This window comes from Nomascus leucogenys, chromosome 4 (assembly GCF_006542625.1).
Source record: "Nomascus leucogenys isolate Asia chromosome 4, Asia_NLE_v1, whole genome shotgun sequence".
Taxonomy (NCBI): Eukaryota; Metazoa; Chordata; class Mammalia; order Primates; family Hylobatidae; genus Nomascus; species Nomascus leucogenys.
The window spans coordinates 117891798-117912893 of NC_044384.1; the positions used below are offsets into that span (position 1 = coordinate 117891798).

The following is a 21096-nucleotide window of genomic DNA, read 5'->3' on the forward strand; positions in this document are numbered from 1 at the left end:
GAGATGTTTCATGGACCAGTGCAAATGAAGGTCTAAACCAGCTAAGGGTGAAGCTGTGCACAGTGGCCCACACCTGTAATCCCAGCACTTTGGGAGGCTGAGGCAGGCGGATCACTTGAGGTCAGAAGTTTGAGGCCAGCGTGGCCAACATGGAGAAACCCTGTCTCTACTGAAAATACAAAAATTAGCCAGGGGTGATGTTGGGCACCTGTAGTCCCAGCTACTCGGGAGGCTGAGGCAGGAGAATCACTTGAACCCGGGAGGCGGAGGTTGCATTGAGCCAAAATTGTGCCACTGCACACCAGCTTGGGAGACATAGCAAGACTTGGTCTCAAAAAAATAAATAAATAAAAATAAGGGGTTGATAGTTGAGTTCGGAGAGAATAAGTTGCAGGATACTTGAAGAGAAAGACAAAGCGAAGATTGAAATGAGATATGCACAAATTAAAATTAACTTTCCTATTGGAAAACATTATGCTGGAAACTGGAATCACCGATTGTTTCTCTAAAAGCCTAAATTATTTATAAATATGTATTTAATATAGATATAGATGTATTAGCAAATCCATGAGGGAAAATCACTTTTTGGCTGGGCATGGTGGCTCACACCTGTGATCCCAGCACTTTGGGAGGCCAAGATAGGTGGATCATCTGAGGTCAGGAGTTCATGACCAGGCTGGCCAACATGGTGAAACCACATCTCTACTAAAAATACAAAAAGTTAGCCGGGCGTGGTGGCAGGCACCTGTAATCCCAAGTACTCGGGAGGCTGAGGCAGGAGAACCGCTTGAACCCAGGAGGCAGAGGATGCAGTGAGCCGAGTCTGGTCCACTGCCCTCTAGCCTGGATGACAGAGTGAGACTCCATCTCAAAAAAAAAAAAAAAAAAAAGAAAAAAGAAAATCGCTTTTCAACTCTTACACCAGTGTTTAGCATAGCAAAGAAAAGTTATAATGGAGCCGTACCTTATGGCAAAAATAAAACCAGCTTTCAAGTGGGTGACAGGATTAAGTATAAAAAATTTAACAGATTATAGAAAACCACATGTAACTTGAGTATCAGATCTAGAAAATTTTTTTATTGATCTTTCAGATAAATGATGGATGTTTATATAAAATTTTATATCTCTTTCAGAGTGTCATGTGATTACATGTCAAGAGGAAGTAATGGGGGAAATGGCAATACAAAGTGATTTTATTTGAATAAGTAATACTTTAAAGATAAATGTAATTTTTGCTGACCTCTTTTTCTGGGTTTCACAAACAATTAAAGAATTTCACATCCTTTAGCAGCTAGATTGTTTTTCCTTCTCTGAAAAAGAATGCATGTTTGCTGTATTAAAATCATAAACTAGATATAACCTTGTAAAATATCCTAATAAATATACATGTTCAAATGATTATACATGTATTGTGGTTATGTTGCCTATTAGTATAGTAAACACATACATTCTGTGAAACCCTTGTAAAATTTTGCATGACGATAAATTGCCAAGGCACTGCACTAATTGAATCTCACATAGTATAAATAAATATATTCAGTTATTGATGGTGGCAAATTATAAACAAAACACATTGATGTTCATTTTTTTATTTAACATAGTCACCTTCCAGCTATTCACACTGAGAGGGGATGACATTGCTTTAGGAATTCAGAATATTGGCCAGGGAATGGTGGCTTATACCTGTAATCCCAACACTTTGGGAGGCCAAGGTGGGCAGAGCCCAGGAGTTCGAGACTAGCCTGGCAACATGGCTAAACCCCATCTCTACAAAAAATTTTTTTTAATTAGCTGGACGTGGTGGTGCACGCCTGTAATCTCAGCTACTCCAGAAGCTGAGGTGGGAAGATCTCTTGAGTTGGGATGTCAAGGCTACCAGTGAGCCAAGATGACACCACTGCACTCCACCCTGGGTGACAGAATGAGATCTTATCTCAAAAAAAAAATCAGAATATTATCTGCTGTCATAATTTAATTGTGCCTGGTACATTAAAACTAACCAGAAGTCTCTTTTCCTGTCTACTACATATTTCTGATGGCTAATAGGTCAACTTTTGGTTTTTTGCAATAAATTTATTTAAAGTTATAAATATGTCTTAATTGACAGGTAAAAATTCTATGTATTTATGGCATATAACATGTTTTGATATATGTATACATTGTGGAATGGCTAAATCAAGTTATTTAACATTTGTATTACCTCATAGGTGTATCTTTTTTTCTGGTAAGAATACATAAAATTCACTCTTTTATCAATTTTCAAATATGCAATGTATTGTTCTTAACTGTAGTCACCATGATGTACAGGTCTCTTTTTGTTGTTGTTAATTGTTTATTAAGAGAAACTATTTCTTACCCCACATATTCATAATTCATAGTTCAGAAACACAAGTCAGTTACAAACTTCTACGTCATTCAGCCTGAAGAAATTCTTTATATTCCATAATCCCTTTGCACTCTGAAATATACCAGCCTTTCTCATCTCCTCAAAATCTTTCATGGAATCATAATTTCTGTAGAAATCTTCATTTGCCTTCTTTCCTGGTTTAGATACAGCAAACTTATAAAGAGCTGCCACCTCCAGGGATACAATGAATGTTCCTACAATATGAAATTGCAGACACTTGGCCAGAAGGCCGTGCATCTGAGGTTTAATCATAGTACCAGGAGTCATAGTAGTTACTGTCCTTGATAGCTATGTCAGCCTCTACACCAACATCTTCCTGGCTGATGGAGAAATCAAATCTCTTAAACTTCTTCCTCCTGTCTAACTGAAATGTGCCCTTTGACCAACATCTCTCCAGTCCCCTACCCTCTGGTAACCTCCATTTTACTCTCTGTTTCTATAAATTTGACTTTTTTTTGTTTTCTTGTTTTTTTTTTTTTTTTTGAGACGGAGTCTCGCTCTGTCGCCCAGGCTGGAGTGCAATGGTGTGATCTTGGCTCACTGCAAGCTCCGCCTCCCGGGTTCACGCCATTCTCCTGCCTCAGCCTCTCCGAGTAGCTGGGACTACAGGCGCCCGCCACCACGCCCGGCTAATTTTTTGTATTTTTTAGTAGAGTCGGGGTTTCCCCGTGGTCTCGATCTCCTGACCTCGTGATCCGCCTGCCTCGGCCTCCCAAAGTGCTGGGATTACAAGCGTGAGCCACCGCGCCCGGCCTAAATTTGACTTTTTACATGGTGCATGTAAATGAGATCATACAGTATTTGTCTTTCTATGTCTGGCTTATTTCACTTAACGTATTGTCCTCCAGGTTCATCTTCATTATCACAAATGACAGGATTTCCTTCTTTGTAAGGCTGAATAGTATTCCATTGTTTACATATACCACATTTTCTTTATCTTTTCGACCATTGATAGACACTTAGGTTGATTACATTTTTTTTTTTTTTTTTTTTTTTTTGAGACAGTTTCGCTCCTGTTGCTCAGGCTGGAGTGCAGTGGTGCAACCTCGGTTCACTGCAACTCCACCTACCAGGTTCAAGCGATTCTCCTGCTTCAGCCTCCCGAGTAGCTGGAATTACAGGCATCCACCACCACGCCTGGCTAATGTTTGTATGTTTAGTATAGATGGGGTTTAACTACGTTGGCCCTGGCTGGCCTTGACTTCCTGACATCAGGTGATCCACCCATCTCGGCCTCCCAAAATGCTGGGATTACAGGCGTGAGCCACTGCGCCTGGCCGATTCCATATCTTGGTATTATGAGTAATGCTGCAGTGAACATGGGAGTGCAGATGTCACTTCCACATTCTGATTTCATATCCTTTGGGTATATACCCACTAGTGGAATGCTGGATCATATGGCAGTTCTGTTTTTAATTATTTGAGGAACTTCCATATTATTTTCCATAATGGCAGTATTAATTTACATTTCCACCAGCATTGTGGAAGAGTTTCGTTTTCTCTGCATCATCACCAACACGTATCTTTCATCTTTTTGATAACAGTCATTCTAACAGGTGTGAGGTGAATATCTCAAATGTGGTTTTAGTTTGCCTTTCCCTGATGAATACTGATATTGATCATTTTTCCACATACCTGTTGGCCATTTGTATGTCTCTGAGAAATGTCTATTCGGATCCTTTGCCCATTTTCTAAACAGTTTATTTGTTTTCTTGCTATTGAGTCATGTGAGTTTCTTACATATTTTGAATGTTAACCACTTATCAGATGTATGGTTTACAGTACAATATTTTCTCCCATTTTGTAGTTGTCTCTTCACTCTGTTGATTGTTTCCTTTGCTATGCAGAAGCTTTTTAGTTTGATGTAATCTCATTTGTCTATTTTTGCTTTTGTTGACTGTGTAAAGTTATAAATACTTCTTAAAATTCATTATGAAAGAAAAATGTAATTGTATCTCTTCTTTTTTTTAACTGGAAATAGGAAGGGAAAAATGTACAAGTGTCAGAACCTTATTTTAATATTTTACTTCCTGTGAATTTATTCAGTATGGCACTTTCCAGAGACCTTATTTCACCTGAGTGACAAAAATGACATTAAAATCGATAGTAAGGGAAGAAAAAACATAGAAAAACATATTACCTTAAAATTTGACAATTCTTTCTCAAGTTTCAATCATACATTTAAACCTTCCTTATTCTAAGTCAGCAAATTCGCATTGAATATGTGTTTAGCATCCTTGCTGTATCCAAGGACTGTGTACTATGTCATGTGCTGTTTCTTAAGTGCACAGGTACAACATGGTGACTATAGTTAATAACAATGTATTGTATACTTGAAAATTGCTAATGAGGGGATGTGGAATGGGGAGATGCAGGTCAAAGTATACAAAGTTGCAGATCCATGGGATGAATAAGTCTAGAGATGTAACAGACAACATGAAGACCATAGTTCATAATACTGTGTTATATTTGGGATTTTTGCTGAAAGAGTAGATTTTAGGTGCTCTTGCTACACACACAAAAGGGGTAACTGAGATGATGGATTCATCGATTTGCTTGACTATAAGAAACATTTCACTATGTATATGGGTATCAAAACTTGCACACATTAAATATATAAAACTTTAAAATTGAATTTATAAAAAGAGAATTATAGATTTTAAGTGTTCTCACCACAAAAAATAAGTATATGAGGAATATGTTAATTAGCTCAATTATAACCATTCCACAAATATACATATTTCAAACATCTGCTTTCCATGCACCTACACATCAAGAATTACTGGGAGAATAGGCTGGGCATGGTGGCTCACACCTGTAATCCCAACACTTCGGGAGACCGAGGCAGGCGAATCATGAGGTCAGGAGTTCAAGACCAGCATGGCCAACATGGTGAAACCTCGTCTCTACTAAAAACATAAAAATTAGCTGGGTGTAGTGGCGGGCGCCTCTAATTCTGGCTGCTTTGGAGGCTGAGGCAGGAGAGCCGTTTGAACCCAGGAGACGGAGGTTTCATTAAGCCAAGATCGCACCATTATACTCCAGCCTGGGCGACAGGGTGAGATTCTGTCTAAAAAAAAAAAAAAAAAAAAAAAAAATTATAAACCCACGCATAACATTTTATCCACATAAGTGTTGTCTTTTCTTCAGTGGTACTCATTTTTGTGACAGTTCTTTTGGAAGGCGTTTCTAACAACTGGTGGACTCATTAAGGAACCTCATCTCATTGTGTGAGTCTGTGTTTGACCAAAAAAAAAAAAAAAACTATATTGCCCACTTGATTGCTACCTTGATTTGCCATACCTTATTTCCAAAACACTTTGGTTCATTTTCCCAAAAACAAAATTACAGAGTTAATAAAGACTAGCTCCCTGTGAGGCTAGCCAAGAGTCAGCCATAAGCTCTGAGGGCTGATTTAAGGAAATGTTTATAATCTTGTCAAGATAGTCTTCAGCAGTTGTTCAAACTTGGGGAATGAAACACCTGGGACCTCAAAGTTCTGATTGTGTGTGAAAAAAATCATCAACACTGTCATATACTTGTACCTCAGGTAGGTAGGTGATTGTAGTATTAATCACCTGGCTGGGCATGATGTCTCATGCCTGTACTCCCAGCCCTTTGGGAGGCCGTGGTGGGAAGATTGCTTGAGGCCAGGAGCTCAAGACCAACCTGGCCAACATAGGAAGACCCTATCTGTATATAAAAAAAAAAAATCATCATCATCACCTGATTATTTTTGAAATGTTCTCTACTGTCTCACAATAACCATCTTTCTGTCCTTTCTCTTTGTGCTTTCCTCTGCAGGTGAAGGTTGCTATCCTTAAATACATAGAAACTCTGGCCAAACAGATGGATCCAGGAGATTTTATAAATTCCAGTGAAACTCGCCTAGCAGTGTCTCGGGTCATCACTTGGACAACAGAACCCAAAAGTTCTGATGTTCGGAAGGTATGTTTTAATATGAGGTTTAGAAGATAAATTGGGAAAGCAAGTCAATTATTATGGATTGCCAGTGAAGGCAGCTAATATTTTCAGGACCTTAGCAATTAGCAGTGAGTTATGAAGAGCTTTTTTAAAAATCTTTAAAATTGTTTCAGATTTTATCCAATTAATGTGAGCATAATTTTCAAACCTAGAATCAAAAGTAGCTGCCTTTACCACAATCCTCCCTCTAATTTTATAACCATTCAGAATATTTCAAATCATTCCCCTTGCATTTACGTGTACATTTCAAATGAGAGCTTACACTATTATTTGATTTATCAATTTTTAGACTTTTTTTATCTATTGATGAATGTAGACATTAGGTATATCCATCTATCTTGGTAAGTGAGGACTTAGCTTTCTCATACTTTCTGTATCCTTTCTAAGGTATTCATAAACTACTTATGAATCAATTACTAGTTATCAGTAGAAAAGATTTACATTTGACTGTGCAGGTATTCACTCCCATACCAAGTGATTTGTGACTGCTTTCTTTATTATAGAAACGTTATTTGTCCTGGAGTTGATAATTTGCCTTGCTTTTTCATTTCCCTACTTTTTTTTTAAGTATAATAATATTTTCAACATCTCTGCTACATGTGTATGGCTATTATTTTTCATATGCTCAAAAGCATAGATTATTATTTTATTTTCTAGAGAGCTCCTTCCTAGACATTCTGTTGTTTTCTCCAGTTTTGACATATTTCTCCCCAGGCCTGCTGCACACACGTCTCCCTGCTGTTTCTCTTGAGCATCTTCCTGAGACTTACCTTCATCCCTGTTTACTTCTATCTTTTTTTTTGTGGGGGACAGAGTCTCGCTTTTTCACCCAGGCTGGAGCACAGTGGCATGATACTGGCTCAGTGCAACCTCCACCTTCCAATTCAAGTGATTCTCATGCCTTGGCCTCCCGAGTAGCTGGGGTTACAGGCACCCACCACCACACCCAGCTAATTTTTGTATTTTTGGGGTTTCACCATATTGGACCAAGCTGGTCTCAAACTCCTGTCCTCAAGTGATCTGCCCACCTCGGACTCCCAAAGTGCTGGGATTACAGATGTGAGCCACTGCACCCAGCCTGTTTCTTGCATCTTATATTTACTTTCTTTTCTGGTGAATCATTTCCATCAACATTTGCTGCAAAAGGAGTACACATAGGCCGGATGCAGTGGCTCACGCCTGTAATCTCAACACTGGTAGGCTGAGGCAGGCAGATTGTCTGACCTCAGGAGCTTGAGACCAGCCTGAGCAATGTGGCAAAACCTGTCTCTGCTAAAAATAAAAAAATTGGGTGCAGTGGCATACACCTGTAGCCCCAGCTACCTGGGAGGCTAAGGTAGGAGGATCACTTGAGTCCAGGAGGTCGAGGATGCAGTGAGACAAGATTGTGCCACTGCACTCCAGCCTGGGTGACAGAGTGAGATCTTATCTTAAAAAAAAAAAAGAAAAAAGTACACAGAATATACATTTTTTGTGATCTTTATTTCCAGTGATGAGCACTGCACCTAACAACAGCAGAATATTCTTCTCAACTACACTTGGGACATTCTGCATGCTAGGCTGTGAAACAAACCTCAATAGATTAAAATGATAGAATGAATACACAGTATGTTCTCTGACCACAATAGAATGAAATTAGAGTCAATAATAGAAAGGAATTTAGAAAACCCACAAACAGCTCACTCTTAAATAATCAGTGGGCCGAAGAGGGAATCAAAAGAGAAATAAGAAAATACACTAAGAAGGGTTAATATCCAGAATCTACAATGAACTCAAACAAATTTACAAGAAAAAAACAACCCCATCAAAAAGTGGGCGAAGGACATGAACAGACACTTCTCAAAAGAAGACATTTATGCAGCCAAAAAACACATGAAAAAATGCTCATCATCACTGGCCATCAGAGAAATGCAAATCAAAACCACAATCAGATACCATCTCACACCAGTTAGAATGGTGATCATTAAAAAGGAAACAACAGGTGCTGGAGAGGATGTGGAGAAATAGGAACACTTTTACACTGTTGGTGGGACTGTAAACTAGTTCAACCATTGTGGAAGTCAGTGTGGCGATTCCTCAGGGATCTAGAACTAGAAATACCATTTGACCCAGCCATCCCATTACTGGGTATATACCCAAAGGACTATAAATCATGCTGCTATAAAGACACATGCACACATATGTTTATTGCAGCACTATTCACAATAGCAAAGACTTGGAACCAACCCAAATGTCCAACAACGATAGACTGGATTAAGAGAATGTGGCACATATACACCATGGAATACTATGCAGCCATAAAAAAAGATGAGTTCATGTCCTTTGTAGGGACATGGATGAAACTGGAAACCATCATTCTCAGTAAACTATTGCAAGGACAAAAAACCAAACACCGCATGTTCTCACTCATAGGTGGGAATTGAACAATGAGAACACATGGACTCAGGAAGGGGAACATCACACTCTGGGGACTGTTGTGGGGTGGGGGGAGTGGGAAGGGACAGCATTAGGAGATATACCTAATGCTAAATGACGAGTTAATGGGTGCAGCAAATCAACATGGCACATGGATACATATGTAACAAACCTGCACATTGTGCACATGTACCCTAAAACTTAAAGTATAATTAAAAAAAAAAGAATTACTAATGCTCAGCTGCATGTACACCAATATATAAAAGCAGAGGTCAATACAATGATCAAAAATGGAAATTTACTGGTTATTAATATTTAAGTAAAGCTATGCCTCGTGTCTTTAAATTTAACATATTACTAAAACAAAACCATACAATGAATTTTCTCCATGAAGAATTGAGTCCACCATGTGTCTAATATTTCCATAAATGTTCTTAGTTTCGGCCAGGCGCGGTGGCTCATGCTTGTAATCCCAGCACTTTGGGAGGCCGAGGCGGGCAGATCACGAGGTCAGGAGATCGAGACCACGGTGAAACCCCATCTCTACTAAAAATACAAAAAATTAGCCGGGCGTGGTGGCGGGCGCCTGTAGTCCCAGCTACTCAGAGAGGCTGAGGCAGGAGAACGCCGTGAACCCGGGAGGCGGAGCTTGCAGTGAGCCGAGACTGCGCCACTGCACTCCAGCCTGGGCGACAGAGCGAGACTCCGTCTCAAAAAAAAAAAAAAAAAAAAAAAAAAATGTTCTTAGTTTCTTTCACTGCTCTTGAATGGACCTCGTATCTCTTAAGTTCATCTAAAGTATCAACTTAATAAAACTTTTTCTTTACCATACTTCTTATGGAACAAAAAAAAAAAAAAAAAAAGAAATACATTGAGATGAATGAAAATGAAGGCATGGCATACCAAAATGTATGGGATAAAGCTCAAGCAGTGCTTCTAAGGAAATTTATAGCTGTTAATGCCTGCAATAAGAAGAAAGCTCTCAAATCAGTAATCCAATTCAACACCGTAAGACACTGGAAAAAGAAAAGCATACTAAACCTGAAGACAGCAAAAGGAAGGATGTAATCAAGATTAAAGCAAAAGTTAACGATATAGAGACTGGGAAAACCAGTGAAACCAAAAGCTGGTTCTTTGGAAAGATCAACAAAATTGACAAACCTTTAGCTAAACATATCAGGGTAAAAAGAGAAAACGTTCAAATTACTGGAATTACAAATGTGCTTGGTGTGGTGGCACACACCTGTAATCCCAGTACCTGGGTGTGGTGGCTCACACCTGTAATCCCAAGGTGGGAGGATCACTTGAGGCTGGGAGTCTGAGACCAGCCTGGGCAATATGACAAGACCTCATCTATGCAAAAAAAAAATTCAAAATTAGGTGGGTATGGTGGTGCATGCCTGTAATCCCAGATACTCAAGAGACTGAAGCAGGAAGATCACTAGAGCCAAGGAGTTCAAGGGTGCAGTGAGCTATGATCGTGCTGCTGCACTCCAGCCTGGATGATAGTGAGACTCCCAATTGTCAAAAAAAAAAAAAATCAAAAAAAAGAAATGAAAAGAAACCGTAATCATTACCTATTGTAGTAGGAAATCACTAGAAAATATCTCAAGCTGATAGTGAAGAAATAATTGTATAAGCCTGTCAATCCTGTCGGTAAAAACAAGTATTACAAAAGGGAACTCTGGAGAGCTGAAAAAGGGAATTAAGATTTATAAAACGGGCCAGGCGCGGTGGCTCACGCTTGTAATCCCAGCACTTTGGGAGGCCGAGGCGGGCGGATCACGAGGTCAGGAGATCGAGACCACGGTGAAACCCTGTCTCTACTAAAAATACAAAAAAATTAGCCGGGCGTGGTGGCGGGCGCCTGTAGTCCCAGCTACTCGGAGAGGCTGAGCCAGGAGAATGGCGTGAACCCGGGAGGCGGAGCTTGCAGTGAGTCGAGATTGCGCCACTGCACTCCAGCCTGGGCGGCAGAGCGAGACTCTGTCTCAAAAAAAAAAAAAGATTTATAAAACGATGGCCGGGCACAGTGGCTCACGCCTGTAATTCCAGCACTTTGGGAAACCGAGGCAGGTGGATCATGAGGTCAGGAGATTGAGACCATCCTGGCTAACACGGTGAAACCCTATCTCTACTAAAAATACAAAAAATTAGCCGGGTGTGGTGGCACGCGCCTGCAGTCCCAGCTACTCAGGAGGCTGAGGCAGGAGAATGGCTTGAACCCGGGAGGCAGAGGTTGCAGTGAGCCGAGATTGTGCCACTGCACTCCAGCCTGGGCAACACAGTGAGACTCTGTCTCAAAAAAATAAAAATAAAAAAATTATAAAACATTTTCTAAAACTTTTTTCTAAATCTGTATGTATTTGATATAAAAACTTAAAAATTATTTTAACATAACTACTGAGCTTATAAAAAAACTTAGATGAAATGGACAAATTCCTAGAAAGATACAAACTACCAAAACTGACTCAAGAAGAAATAGATAGCATGAATAGAACTATAACAGGAAATTGATCTAGTATTCAAAAGCTATGCACAAGCCAGGCATGGTGGCTCACACCTGTAATCCCAGCACTTTAGGAGGCTGAGGCAGGTGGATTGCCTGGGCCCAGAAGAGACCAGCCTGTGTAACATGGTGAAACCCTGTCTATACAAAAATTAATTGAGTGTGGTGGCATACACCTGTAGTCCTAGCTACTCAGGAGGCTGAGGTAGGAGGATCATTTGAGTCTGGGAGGTCGACGCTGCAGTGAACTGTGATCACACCACTGCACTCCAGCCCGAGTGACAGAGCAGCACCCCATCTCAAAAAAAAAAAAAAAAAAAAAAAAAAAAAAAAAAAAACATAAAATAAAACTGCACAAAGAAAAGCCCAGGCTCAGATGGCTTCATTGGTGGTAAATTCCACCAAACAATTAATATCAATTCTTCACACATTCTTCCAAACAAACAGAAGAGGAAGGAACACTTCCGAGTTTATTCTATGAGACCAGTTTTATTCTGATACCAAAACTAGACAGAGACATTGCACATCAAAAAAACACTACAGACCAGCATCTCTTTATGAATATGAATGCCTTAATCTTCAACAAAATGCTGGGAAGCCAAATTTAGCAACATATATAAAAGAATTATATACTATGACTCTATTAGTTCGTTTTCACGCTGCTGATAAAGACATACTTGAGAATAGGCAATTTACAAAATAAAGGTTTAATTGGACTTAGTTTCATGTGGCTCGGGAAGCCTCACAATCATGGCAGAAGTCAAGGAGGAGCAAATAATGTCTTACATGGATGTCAGCAGGCAAAGAGAGGGAGAATGAGCCAAGTGAAATGGGTTTCCCCTTATGAAATCATCAGATCTCGTGAGACTTATTCACTACCACAAGAACAGTGTGGCAGAAACCACCCCCATGATTCAATTATCTCCCACCAGGTCTCTCCAACACGTGGGAATTATGGGACTATAATTCAAGATGAGATTTGGGTGGGGACACAGAGCCAAACCATATCAATGACCAAGAGGGATTTATCCCAGGAATGTAAGGTTAGAGTAACATCCAAAAATCTATTAATGTAATAAACCATATCAATAGTAAAAATACAAAAACCACATAATCATCTCAATAGACACAGGAAAATAAAACACTTAAAACAGGAATAAATCTTCATGAACTCCAATTTGGCAGTGGATTCTTAGATATGGTATCAGAAGCTTAGGCAACAAATGGAAAAACAGATAAGTTGGATTTCATCAAAATTTAAATTTTGCAATATTCCAAGAACAAGAATACTGATGTGACTGTAGAAATTATTGGCACATTTTTAAGTCACAGAGTAATATGATTTATGTTTTTAAAGATTATGCTGTCTGATGTGACAAAAATGGACTAGTATAAGGGAGAAGAAAGAAGAAAAGGTTAGAGCTGATGTTGAAAGGAACCTAAGCCCTCATCTATTGCAGGAAATCACTAGAAAATGTCTCAACTGATAAATGAAATAATTTTATAAGCCTATGAATCCTAACTATCAGTAAAAACAAGCATTACAAAAGGGAACTCTGGAGAGCTGAACAATGGAATTAAGATTTATAAAACCTTTTCTAAAACTGGTTTTTAAAAATCTGTATATATGTATTACTTTGATAGAAAGACTTCAAAAATTATTTTAAAAGAAATATGAAATATATCCAGTAAAACAAATGTGACATTAGGAAATTTAAAGCCACAAGAAAGGAAGGATATGATCAAAATATACTAACTCTATAGTATTTTAAGTCATGTGGTGTTAGTACAGAAATAGACAAATAGATCAATGGAACATGAAGGAAGGCCCAGAGACACTTAGGTTTATATAGGAGATTAGTTCATTATACAGGTGTCACTTCAAGTCATGAGGAAAGGATATACTCATTGGTAAATGGTTTGGGAGCAATTGGGATATCTGTCCCTACAGGGGAAATAAAGCTGAATCTCCAAACCAAAGTAAACTAGATGGAATAAAGTATATATTAACAAGCACTAGTTCATTTGCTCAAGTTTACTTGTGGTCCATTCAATGTGGTGGTTCCAAAAAAAGTATGAGATCATAACTTTTGTTTTCAAACTGCAAATATTAATAGCTTTATTTAAGCACTATTAACATGTTAGATACCCAGAGTATATACCCACACAACTTATACTTTTTTGTTTTTAACAAAATGTGCTCATATTATAACACTCTTTTTTTTTTCCTTTTAAGTCTCTGTCTCCCAGGCTGGAGTGCAGTGGCATGATTTCCGCTCACTGCAACTTTGCCTCCCAGGTTCCAGAGATCCTCTGGCCTCAGCCTCCCAAGTAGCTGGGATTACAAGCACACAGCACCACACCCGGCTAATTTTTGTATTTTTAGTAGAGACGGGGTTTCATCATGTTAGCCAGACTGGTCTCGAACTCCTGACCTCAAGTGATCCACCTGCCTTTGCCTCCCAAAGTGCAGTGTGAGCCACTGCACTTGGCCTGTTACAGCAGTCTTACAGTTTTTCTTCAGCAGTATATAATAGACCTTTCTCAATTTCTACATTGAGAGCTATATCATCTTCCAGGATTGTGTTGTATAGTATTCCATTGTTCCAATGTAACATAGTTTAACCATTCCCCCTAGTGTTGTATATTCAGGTGTATTTTTCATAGAGTAGGTTCAGAAAGGTCCAAAATGAAGTGTGCAGATTTGGATACAAGTCATGTGATCATAAATGATTTGAGTTTCTCTCTCCTTAATTAAGTCTCTATATAATTTGAATTTCAAAGTTTGTCTTTTAGTAATGCAGTTGATTACTTGAGAAGCAGAAAAGAATTGTATAACTTTTCTTAACTGATCTGAGTAAGCTTTATTTTGTTCCCATTTCTGCAGAACAGACTTACTTTAGCTTCAAATTGTAGTTGTTAGGTTAACTGCTTGTGAGAAGATTAGATATCATTTCTCCTTGTAATCATTTATTAGGAAAACTAAAATACTGTAGCAGTATGTAACAGAGTAACCCTGGAAACCATCATGGTTAACTTTTCCATTGTCTGTTAGGTCATATTTGTTATGCTTTTCATATTCCCTTCTTACCTTAAAAAAAAAAATGGTAGGTCAATTTTTTTTTTATCCTTCCAACAAAACAGTTTGAAAGCAAATAAGAATATCTTCCTTTTCCCTGGGAAAGATGGTCAAGCTTCGTGCTATTGAACAGAAATGTAGGGGAAGAAAATGGTCTTGTTTGAGTAACAAAAATATATTCATCTACTGTATGCCTTTGTTTTTTAGGCAGCACAGTCAGTGCTGATTTCATTATTTGAACTCAATACCCCAGAGTTTACAATGTTACTAGGAGCTTTACCAAAAACTTTTCAGGATGGTGCTACCAAGCTTCTTCATAATCACCTTCGAAACACTGGCAATGGAACCCAGGTAATTGTTACTTATTTTCTTGGCTATTATATAATGTGATGGTTGATTTAATAATAATTGCTTTCTTTTATACAAAGTAAACTTGATCCTTAGTATATAATTTTTGCATCTTTATTTGGCAGCATTTCCTGAGCAGAATTAAATATTGTCTTGGAAAGAATAGAGTCCCTATGCCTGTCCTATTTATATTATATTATAATTTGTGTGCATTAGGATAGTGGTAAACAGTGGCCAGGTATGAACAAGAAAAGCAAAATGTGAGCAAAACATAGATGAGAGCACCAGCTGGAAGCCATTAGAATCAGGACATGCTCTTTAGATGAACCAATTCTTATTTGAGGACTAACAGGGATGACTTATTCCAGGGTTAACAAATAAGATTCAAAGGAGGTAGTGCTTTAAGAAGTGTGGTCACATTAAATGATCACAGGCTTGTCAGTCCATTTATACTTGGATGTGCAGGAATTTGTTTTGAAGAAGTAAGTTCTGAGTAAATGAAACATTGAAATATGTATATTTATGTGCTTGTGTATACATATATATATTTTTTACTGGTATGAAATAACTTCCATTATATGCCTAAAGAATTGAACTGAAGCATTAAAAAGAAAGACATTTGATGGCGAATAAAGGAGATATGCTGATGGCAGGCTTAAGGTAAAGTCTGAGGAGGGTTAAAAGTAATCCTAAAACAATTTCTTGTGACCCAGAGTCAGTCATCTTTTTAAAAGGAGTAGGGATTATTTCATCATATCTTAAGAATAGACATATTAATAGTATGACCAGATTTAACTCCCTTGGTGTAAAGCAAAGTCAAGGAGGAATAAAATTTGAGCATTAGTAGTGGTTAGAAGAAGGAAATTAGCTCAGAACAGGATGCTAATTTAAAATTATATTCAGTCCTTGAGGGAAAGGATTTTGATAATATTTGAGAGCAGGAAGCAGGTGAGAACAGAAAAAGACTAAAGAGTTACATTAAGTAGGGAGAAATTTTCCCCCCGGAAACCAGACATAAGTACATGAATATTGAAAATATTCACCTGTAAATATGGCCCTTTAATGTGGTTCAACCTAATGTTTGTGTGGCTTCCTTAAGTGTTTTTTTAAGTGAACTTACCTGTAATATGTTAATATTTCTTTGACTCCCTTCATCAGAGTTCCATGGGGAGTCCTTTGACAAGACCAACACCACGATCACCAGCTAACTGGTCCAGTCCTCTTACTTCTCCTACCAATACATCACAGAATACTTTATCTCCAAGGTAATGAAAGGATGATTTTTCATGATGGTTTGTATTTGTAAATTCCCATTCTTTTTCTTTTTTGAGACAGAGTCTTGCTCTGTCGCCCAAGCTGGAGTGTGGTGGTGTGATCTCAACTCACTGCAACCTCTACCTCCCAGGTTCAAGCAGTTCTCCTGCCTCAGTCTCCCAAGTAGCTGGGATTACAGGCACATGCCACCACACCCGGCTGATTTTTGTATTTTTGCGAGAGACAGGGTTTCACCATGTTAGCCAGGCTGGTCACAAACTCCTGACCTTAGGTGCTCTGCCCACCTCGGCCTCCCAAAATGCTGGGATTACAGGCGTGAGGTACCACCCTTGGCTGTAAATTCCATTCTTAAAAAAGCAAGCACTAATATAATTCAAGTCAGTTCCCACTTGACTTGAAAAGTCTTAGAAAAGTAGAAACTTAGCAAATTAAAAAAATTTAAGTTTATTTGAAAACCAACTACTTAAATGATAATATATAGGATATGGAATTTTTTAATAAGTGGAAAGAAAACCTACTGACAGCCTTTTTAAATAAGTTACTGCTTACTACATTAAATGGCATAGTTATATTTCTTAGAGATGCTGTATAAATCCAGTAAATTCCAAACTGTGTCTTTCAATTACATTATACTACTCAGTATAAGTGGTGATGAGGTCAGTTATAATGATGAGTTTAAAAAATTAAGCTTGCAAACAAAACATATAAATAACAAACAGGGGAGGGTTAAATATATAATGAATATATGACATTATATATGTACCATATATAATGAATTACACATGTCATATATAATGAATTACATATATGTCATATATAATGAATTACATATATAACATGTCATATATCATATATGACATATTAGGTCATATTTGTTATGGTTTTCATATTCAGAATGATTTATTTCATATTCAGAATGATTATAACAGAATGATTTATATTCATATATATTTATATTTTTATATATTTAACCCTGTTTTTATATTTTTTATGTATTTAACCCTTCCCTATTTGTTATTTTTATGTTTTGTCTGTAAGCTTAATTTTTTCATTATATGTATAATGAATCATATAGATATTATAATTCATTACATATATAATATCTGTGTAATTCATTGTATATATAATGATATATGAATTATATATAAACATATATAATAATAGTGAATATATACCTCTGAGGAAAAAATATGACTGACTGAGAGATTTGTCCTTAATGCAAAATAAAAGATGTGTACAATTTTCATACACTTGTACAATTCAAGCATGAGCTGGATTTCAAATGACATTCTTGACTGCTTAGTAGACTAAAATTTTATTTCCTTTTCCTAGCCTTTTGAAAAATTGTTTGCGTAGAAGTTCAACATCACTGATCATTAGAGAAATGCAAATCAAGCCCACAATGAGATACCATCTCACACCAGTCAGAATGGTTATTATTAAAAAGTCAAAAAATAACAGATACTGGCAAGGTTGTGGATCAAAAGGAACACTTTTACACTATTGGGAGTGTAAATTAGTTGAACTATTTTTTTTTTTTTTTTGAGACAGAGTCTTGCTCTGTCGCCCAGGCTGGAGTGCAGTGGCGCAGTCTCGGCTCACTGCAAGCTCCGCCTCCCAGGTTCACGCCATTCTCCTGCCTCAGCCTCTCCAAGTAGCTGGGACTACAGGCGCCCGCCACCACGCCTGGCTAATTTTTTTGTATTTTTTTAATAGAGACGGGGTTTCACTGTGGTCTTGATCTCCTGACCTTGTGATCTGCCCGCCTCAGCCTCCCAAAGTGCTGGGATTACAAGCGTGAGCCACCACGCCCGGCAATTAGTTGAACTATTGTGGAAGATAGTGTGGCAATTCCTCGAAGACCTAGAGACAGAAATATCATTTGAGCCAGCAATCCCACTACTGGGTATATACCCAAAGGAATATAAATCATTCTGTTATAAAGATACATGCACATGTATGTGCACTGCAGCACTATTCACAATAGCAAAAACATGGAATCAACCTAAATGCCCATCAGTGATAGACTGGATAAAGAAAATGTGGTATGTATACACCATGGAATACTGTGTGGCCATAAAAACAGAATAAGATCATGTCCTTTGCAGAGACATGGATGGAGCTGGAGACCGTTATCCTTAGCAGACTAACACAAGAACAGCAACAAAAAAATTCTTACAAGTAGGAGCTAAATGATGAAAACACATGAACACATAGAGGGGAACAACACACACTGGGGCCTACCAGAGGGCAGAGGGTAGGAGGAGGGAGAGGATCAGGAAAAATAATTAATGGACACTAGGCTTAATACCTGGGTGATAAAATAATCTGTACAACAAACCCCCATGACACACATTTGCCTATATAACAAATCTGCGCATCCTGAACACATACCCCTGAACTTAAAAGTTTTTTTAAGAAGGAGTTGGGGCTGGCTGTGGTGTATTCCATGGTGTATAGATACCACATTTTCTTTATCCAGTCTATCACTGATGGGCATTTAGGTTGATTCCATGTCTTTGCTATTGTGAATAGTGCTACAGTGCACATACATATGCATACAGAATGATTTATATTCCTTTGGGTATATACCCAGTAGTGGGATTGCTGGCTCAAATGATATTTCTGTCTCTAGGTCTTTGAGGACTTGCCACACTATTTTTCACAATAATTCATTCACACCTGTAATCCCAGCACTTTGGGAGGCTGAGGCGGGCGGATCACTTGAGGTCAGGAATTCGAGACCAGCCTGAACAACATGGCAAAACCCCATCTCTACTAATAGTACAAAAATTAGCCGAGCGTGGTGGTGCATGCCGGTAGTTCCAGCTACTCAGGAGGATGAGGCAGGAAAATCACTTGAACCCAGGAGGCAGAGGTTGCAGTGAGCCGATGTCGTGCCACCACACTCCAGCCTAAGTCACAGAGCAAGACTCCGTCTCAAAAAAAAAGTTGGTATTTATAGTTAATAGCTTGATTTTTGTCATTAGCCATATATTACAGTGTGCTTCATCAAGTTATTCATTAAAATTATTGGGTAATACATCAACATCTAAGAAAAATATATTGCAAACATTTCCTAGCCTATTTTTTCCATGTTCTACATATATGATAAATTTGGTAGCTAAATTCCAGCTGCAGTTGAATTTCAGCATTTGATTATAAAGTTCATGTCTGTAACATATAGAACAGAATGGCTCACACTTGCAATCCTAGCACTTTGGGAGGCCAAGGCAGGAGGATCACTTGAGGCCAGGAGTTTGGGACAAACCTGGGCAACATACTGAGACCCCATCTCTACAAAAAAAAATTTTTTTAAATCAGCCTAGCATGGTGGTGTGTGTTTGTAGTCCTAGCAACTTGGTAGACTGAGGTGGGTTGATTACTTAAGCCTAGGAGTTCAAGGCTGCAGTAAACTATGTTTGCACCACTGCACTCCAGTCTGGGCAGCAGCAAGACCCTGTCCCTTAAAAAAAAAAAAAAAAAAAAAAAAAATTCGGCCAGGCACAGTGGCTCATGCGTGTAATCCCAACACTTTGGGAGGCCAAGGTTGGCAGATCACCTGAGGTCAGGAGTTCGAGACCAGCCTAGTCAACATGGTGAAACCCTGTCTCTACTAAAAATACAAAAAATTAGCCGGACGTGGTGGCAGGAGCCTGTAATCCCAGCTACTCGGGAGGCTGTGGGAGGCTGAGGCTGGAGAATCGCTTGAGCCTGAGAGGTAGAGGTTGCAGTGAGCCAAGGTTGCGCCATTGCACTCCAGCCTGGGCAACAAGAGTGAAACTCCATCTCAAAAAAAGAAAAAATTATTAAAAATCCTCTATCTTCTTACAAATTTGTGTTAAAATACATTTATCTCTTCGTCAAGCAGTGCCATTACTAGGAGTTAATCACAGAGATTGGTAAACTTTCTGTAAAGGGTCGGGGTAAATATTTTAGGCTGTTTGAGTCATGGTCTTTGAGTCTCTTCTCAACTCTGCTATCGTATGAAAACAGCCATCAACAATAGAAATAGAAAACAGCCATAGACAATACCTAAATAAATAGGCACGAATATGTTTAATAAAATTTTATTTATGGGCCAGGCGCAGTGGCTCACGCCTGTAATCCCAGCACTTTGGGAGGCCGAGGTGGGCGGATCACCTGAGGTCAGGAGTTTGAGACCAGCCTGCCCAACATGGTGAAACCCCATCTTTACTAAACATACAAAAATTAGCCGGGTGTGGTGGCCAGTGCCTGTAATCCCAGCTACTCGGGAGGCTGAGGCAGGAGAATCACTTGAACCCGGGAGGTGGAGGTTGCAGTGAGCCGAGATCACGCCATCACATTCCAGCCTGGGGGACAAGAGCGAGATTTCGTCTCCAAAAAAAAAGAAAAAATTTATTTATGGACACTGACATTTAAATTTTATCTAATGTTCATGAATTTTTTTGTTTTTTTCCAACCATTGAAAAATGTGAAAAACGTTCTTAGCTTACAAGCCATCCATAGTTTGCTGACCTCTGGTTAATCAGAACATTTTTCAAGGTGGAAAAACAAACTAGTTATTAAGGTCTGTGCATTCTAGAGTAACTGTAAGGTGTCTTTGGTGGAAGGACAAAGAGACATGTACTTTAACTATATATAGCTGCTATTTTTTATTTTGCTAATTATGCTCTGAGAATATACATTCTCTAATCCTGTCTTTATAAATATCCTTATATAACCTCCTCAGATGTGTTTGTATTTTAAAACCACACCTAAGTAAAAATTAGTTTTGTCTTTTTCATAGTGCATTTGATTATGACACAGAAAATATGAACTCTGAAGATATTTATAGCTCTCTTAGAGGTGTCACTGAAGCAATCCAGAATTTCAGCTTCCGTAGCCAAGAAGATATGAATGAGCCATTGAAACGGGATTCTAAAAAAGATGATGGTGATTCAGTAAGTATTTTAATGTCCTTACTTTGCAGACTATTTCATTGTTCATTAATAATTTTTTAAATTACATTTTGCTTTCTGTCATTTTCGAATATACTTTTCTAGGGGTCAGTTGCTCTGCAAGTATTTACTGAGTATCTACCACATACCAGGCACT

At 38.4% G+C, this 21096-nt stretch overlaps 1 protein-coding gene across 38 annotated transcripts in view; it reads left to right on the top strand.

The window, feature by feature from the left end:
• Positions 1–21096, top strand: part of CLASP2 (cytoplasmic linker associated protein 2) — a 222561-nt gene that overhangs the window by 157215 nt on the left and 44250 nt on the right. For all 38 annotated transcript variants that reach the window (XM_030812195.1, XM_003256835.4, XM_030812207.1 and 35 more), the window contains 4 exons: positions 6212–6355; positions 14602–14745; positions 15901–16007; positions 20789–20942. In XM_030812195.1, the coding sequence (XP_030668055.1) occupies positions 6212–6355; positions 14602–14745; positions 15901–16007; positions 20789–20942 (549 nt within the window). The remainder of the gene's footprint in view (positions 1–6211; positions 6356–14601; positions 14746–15900; positions 16008–20788; positions 20943–21096) is intronic.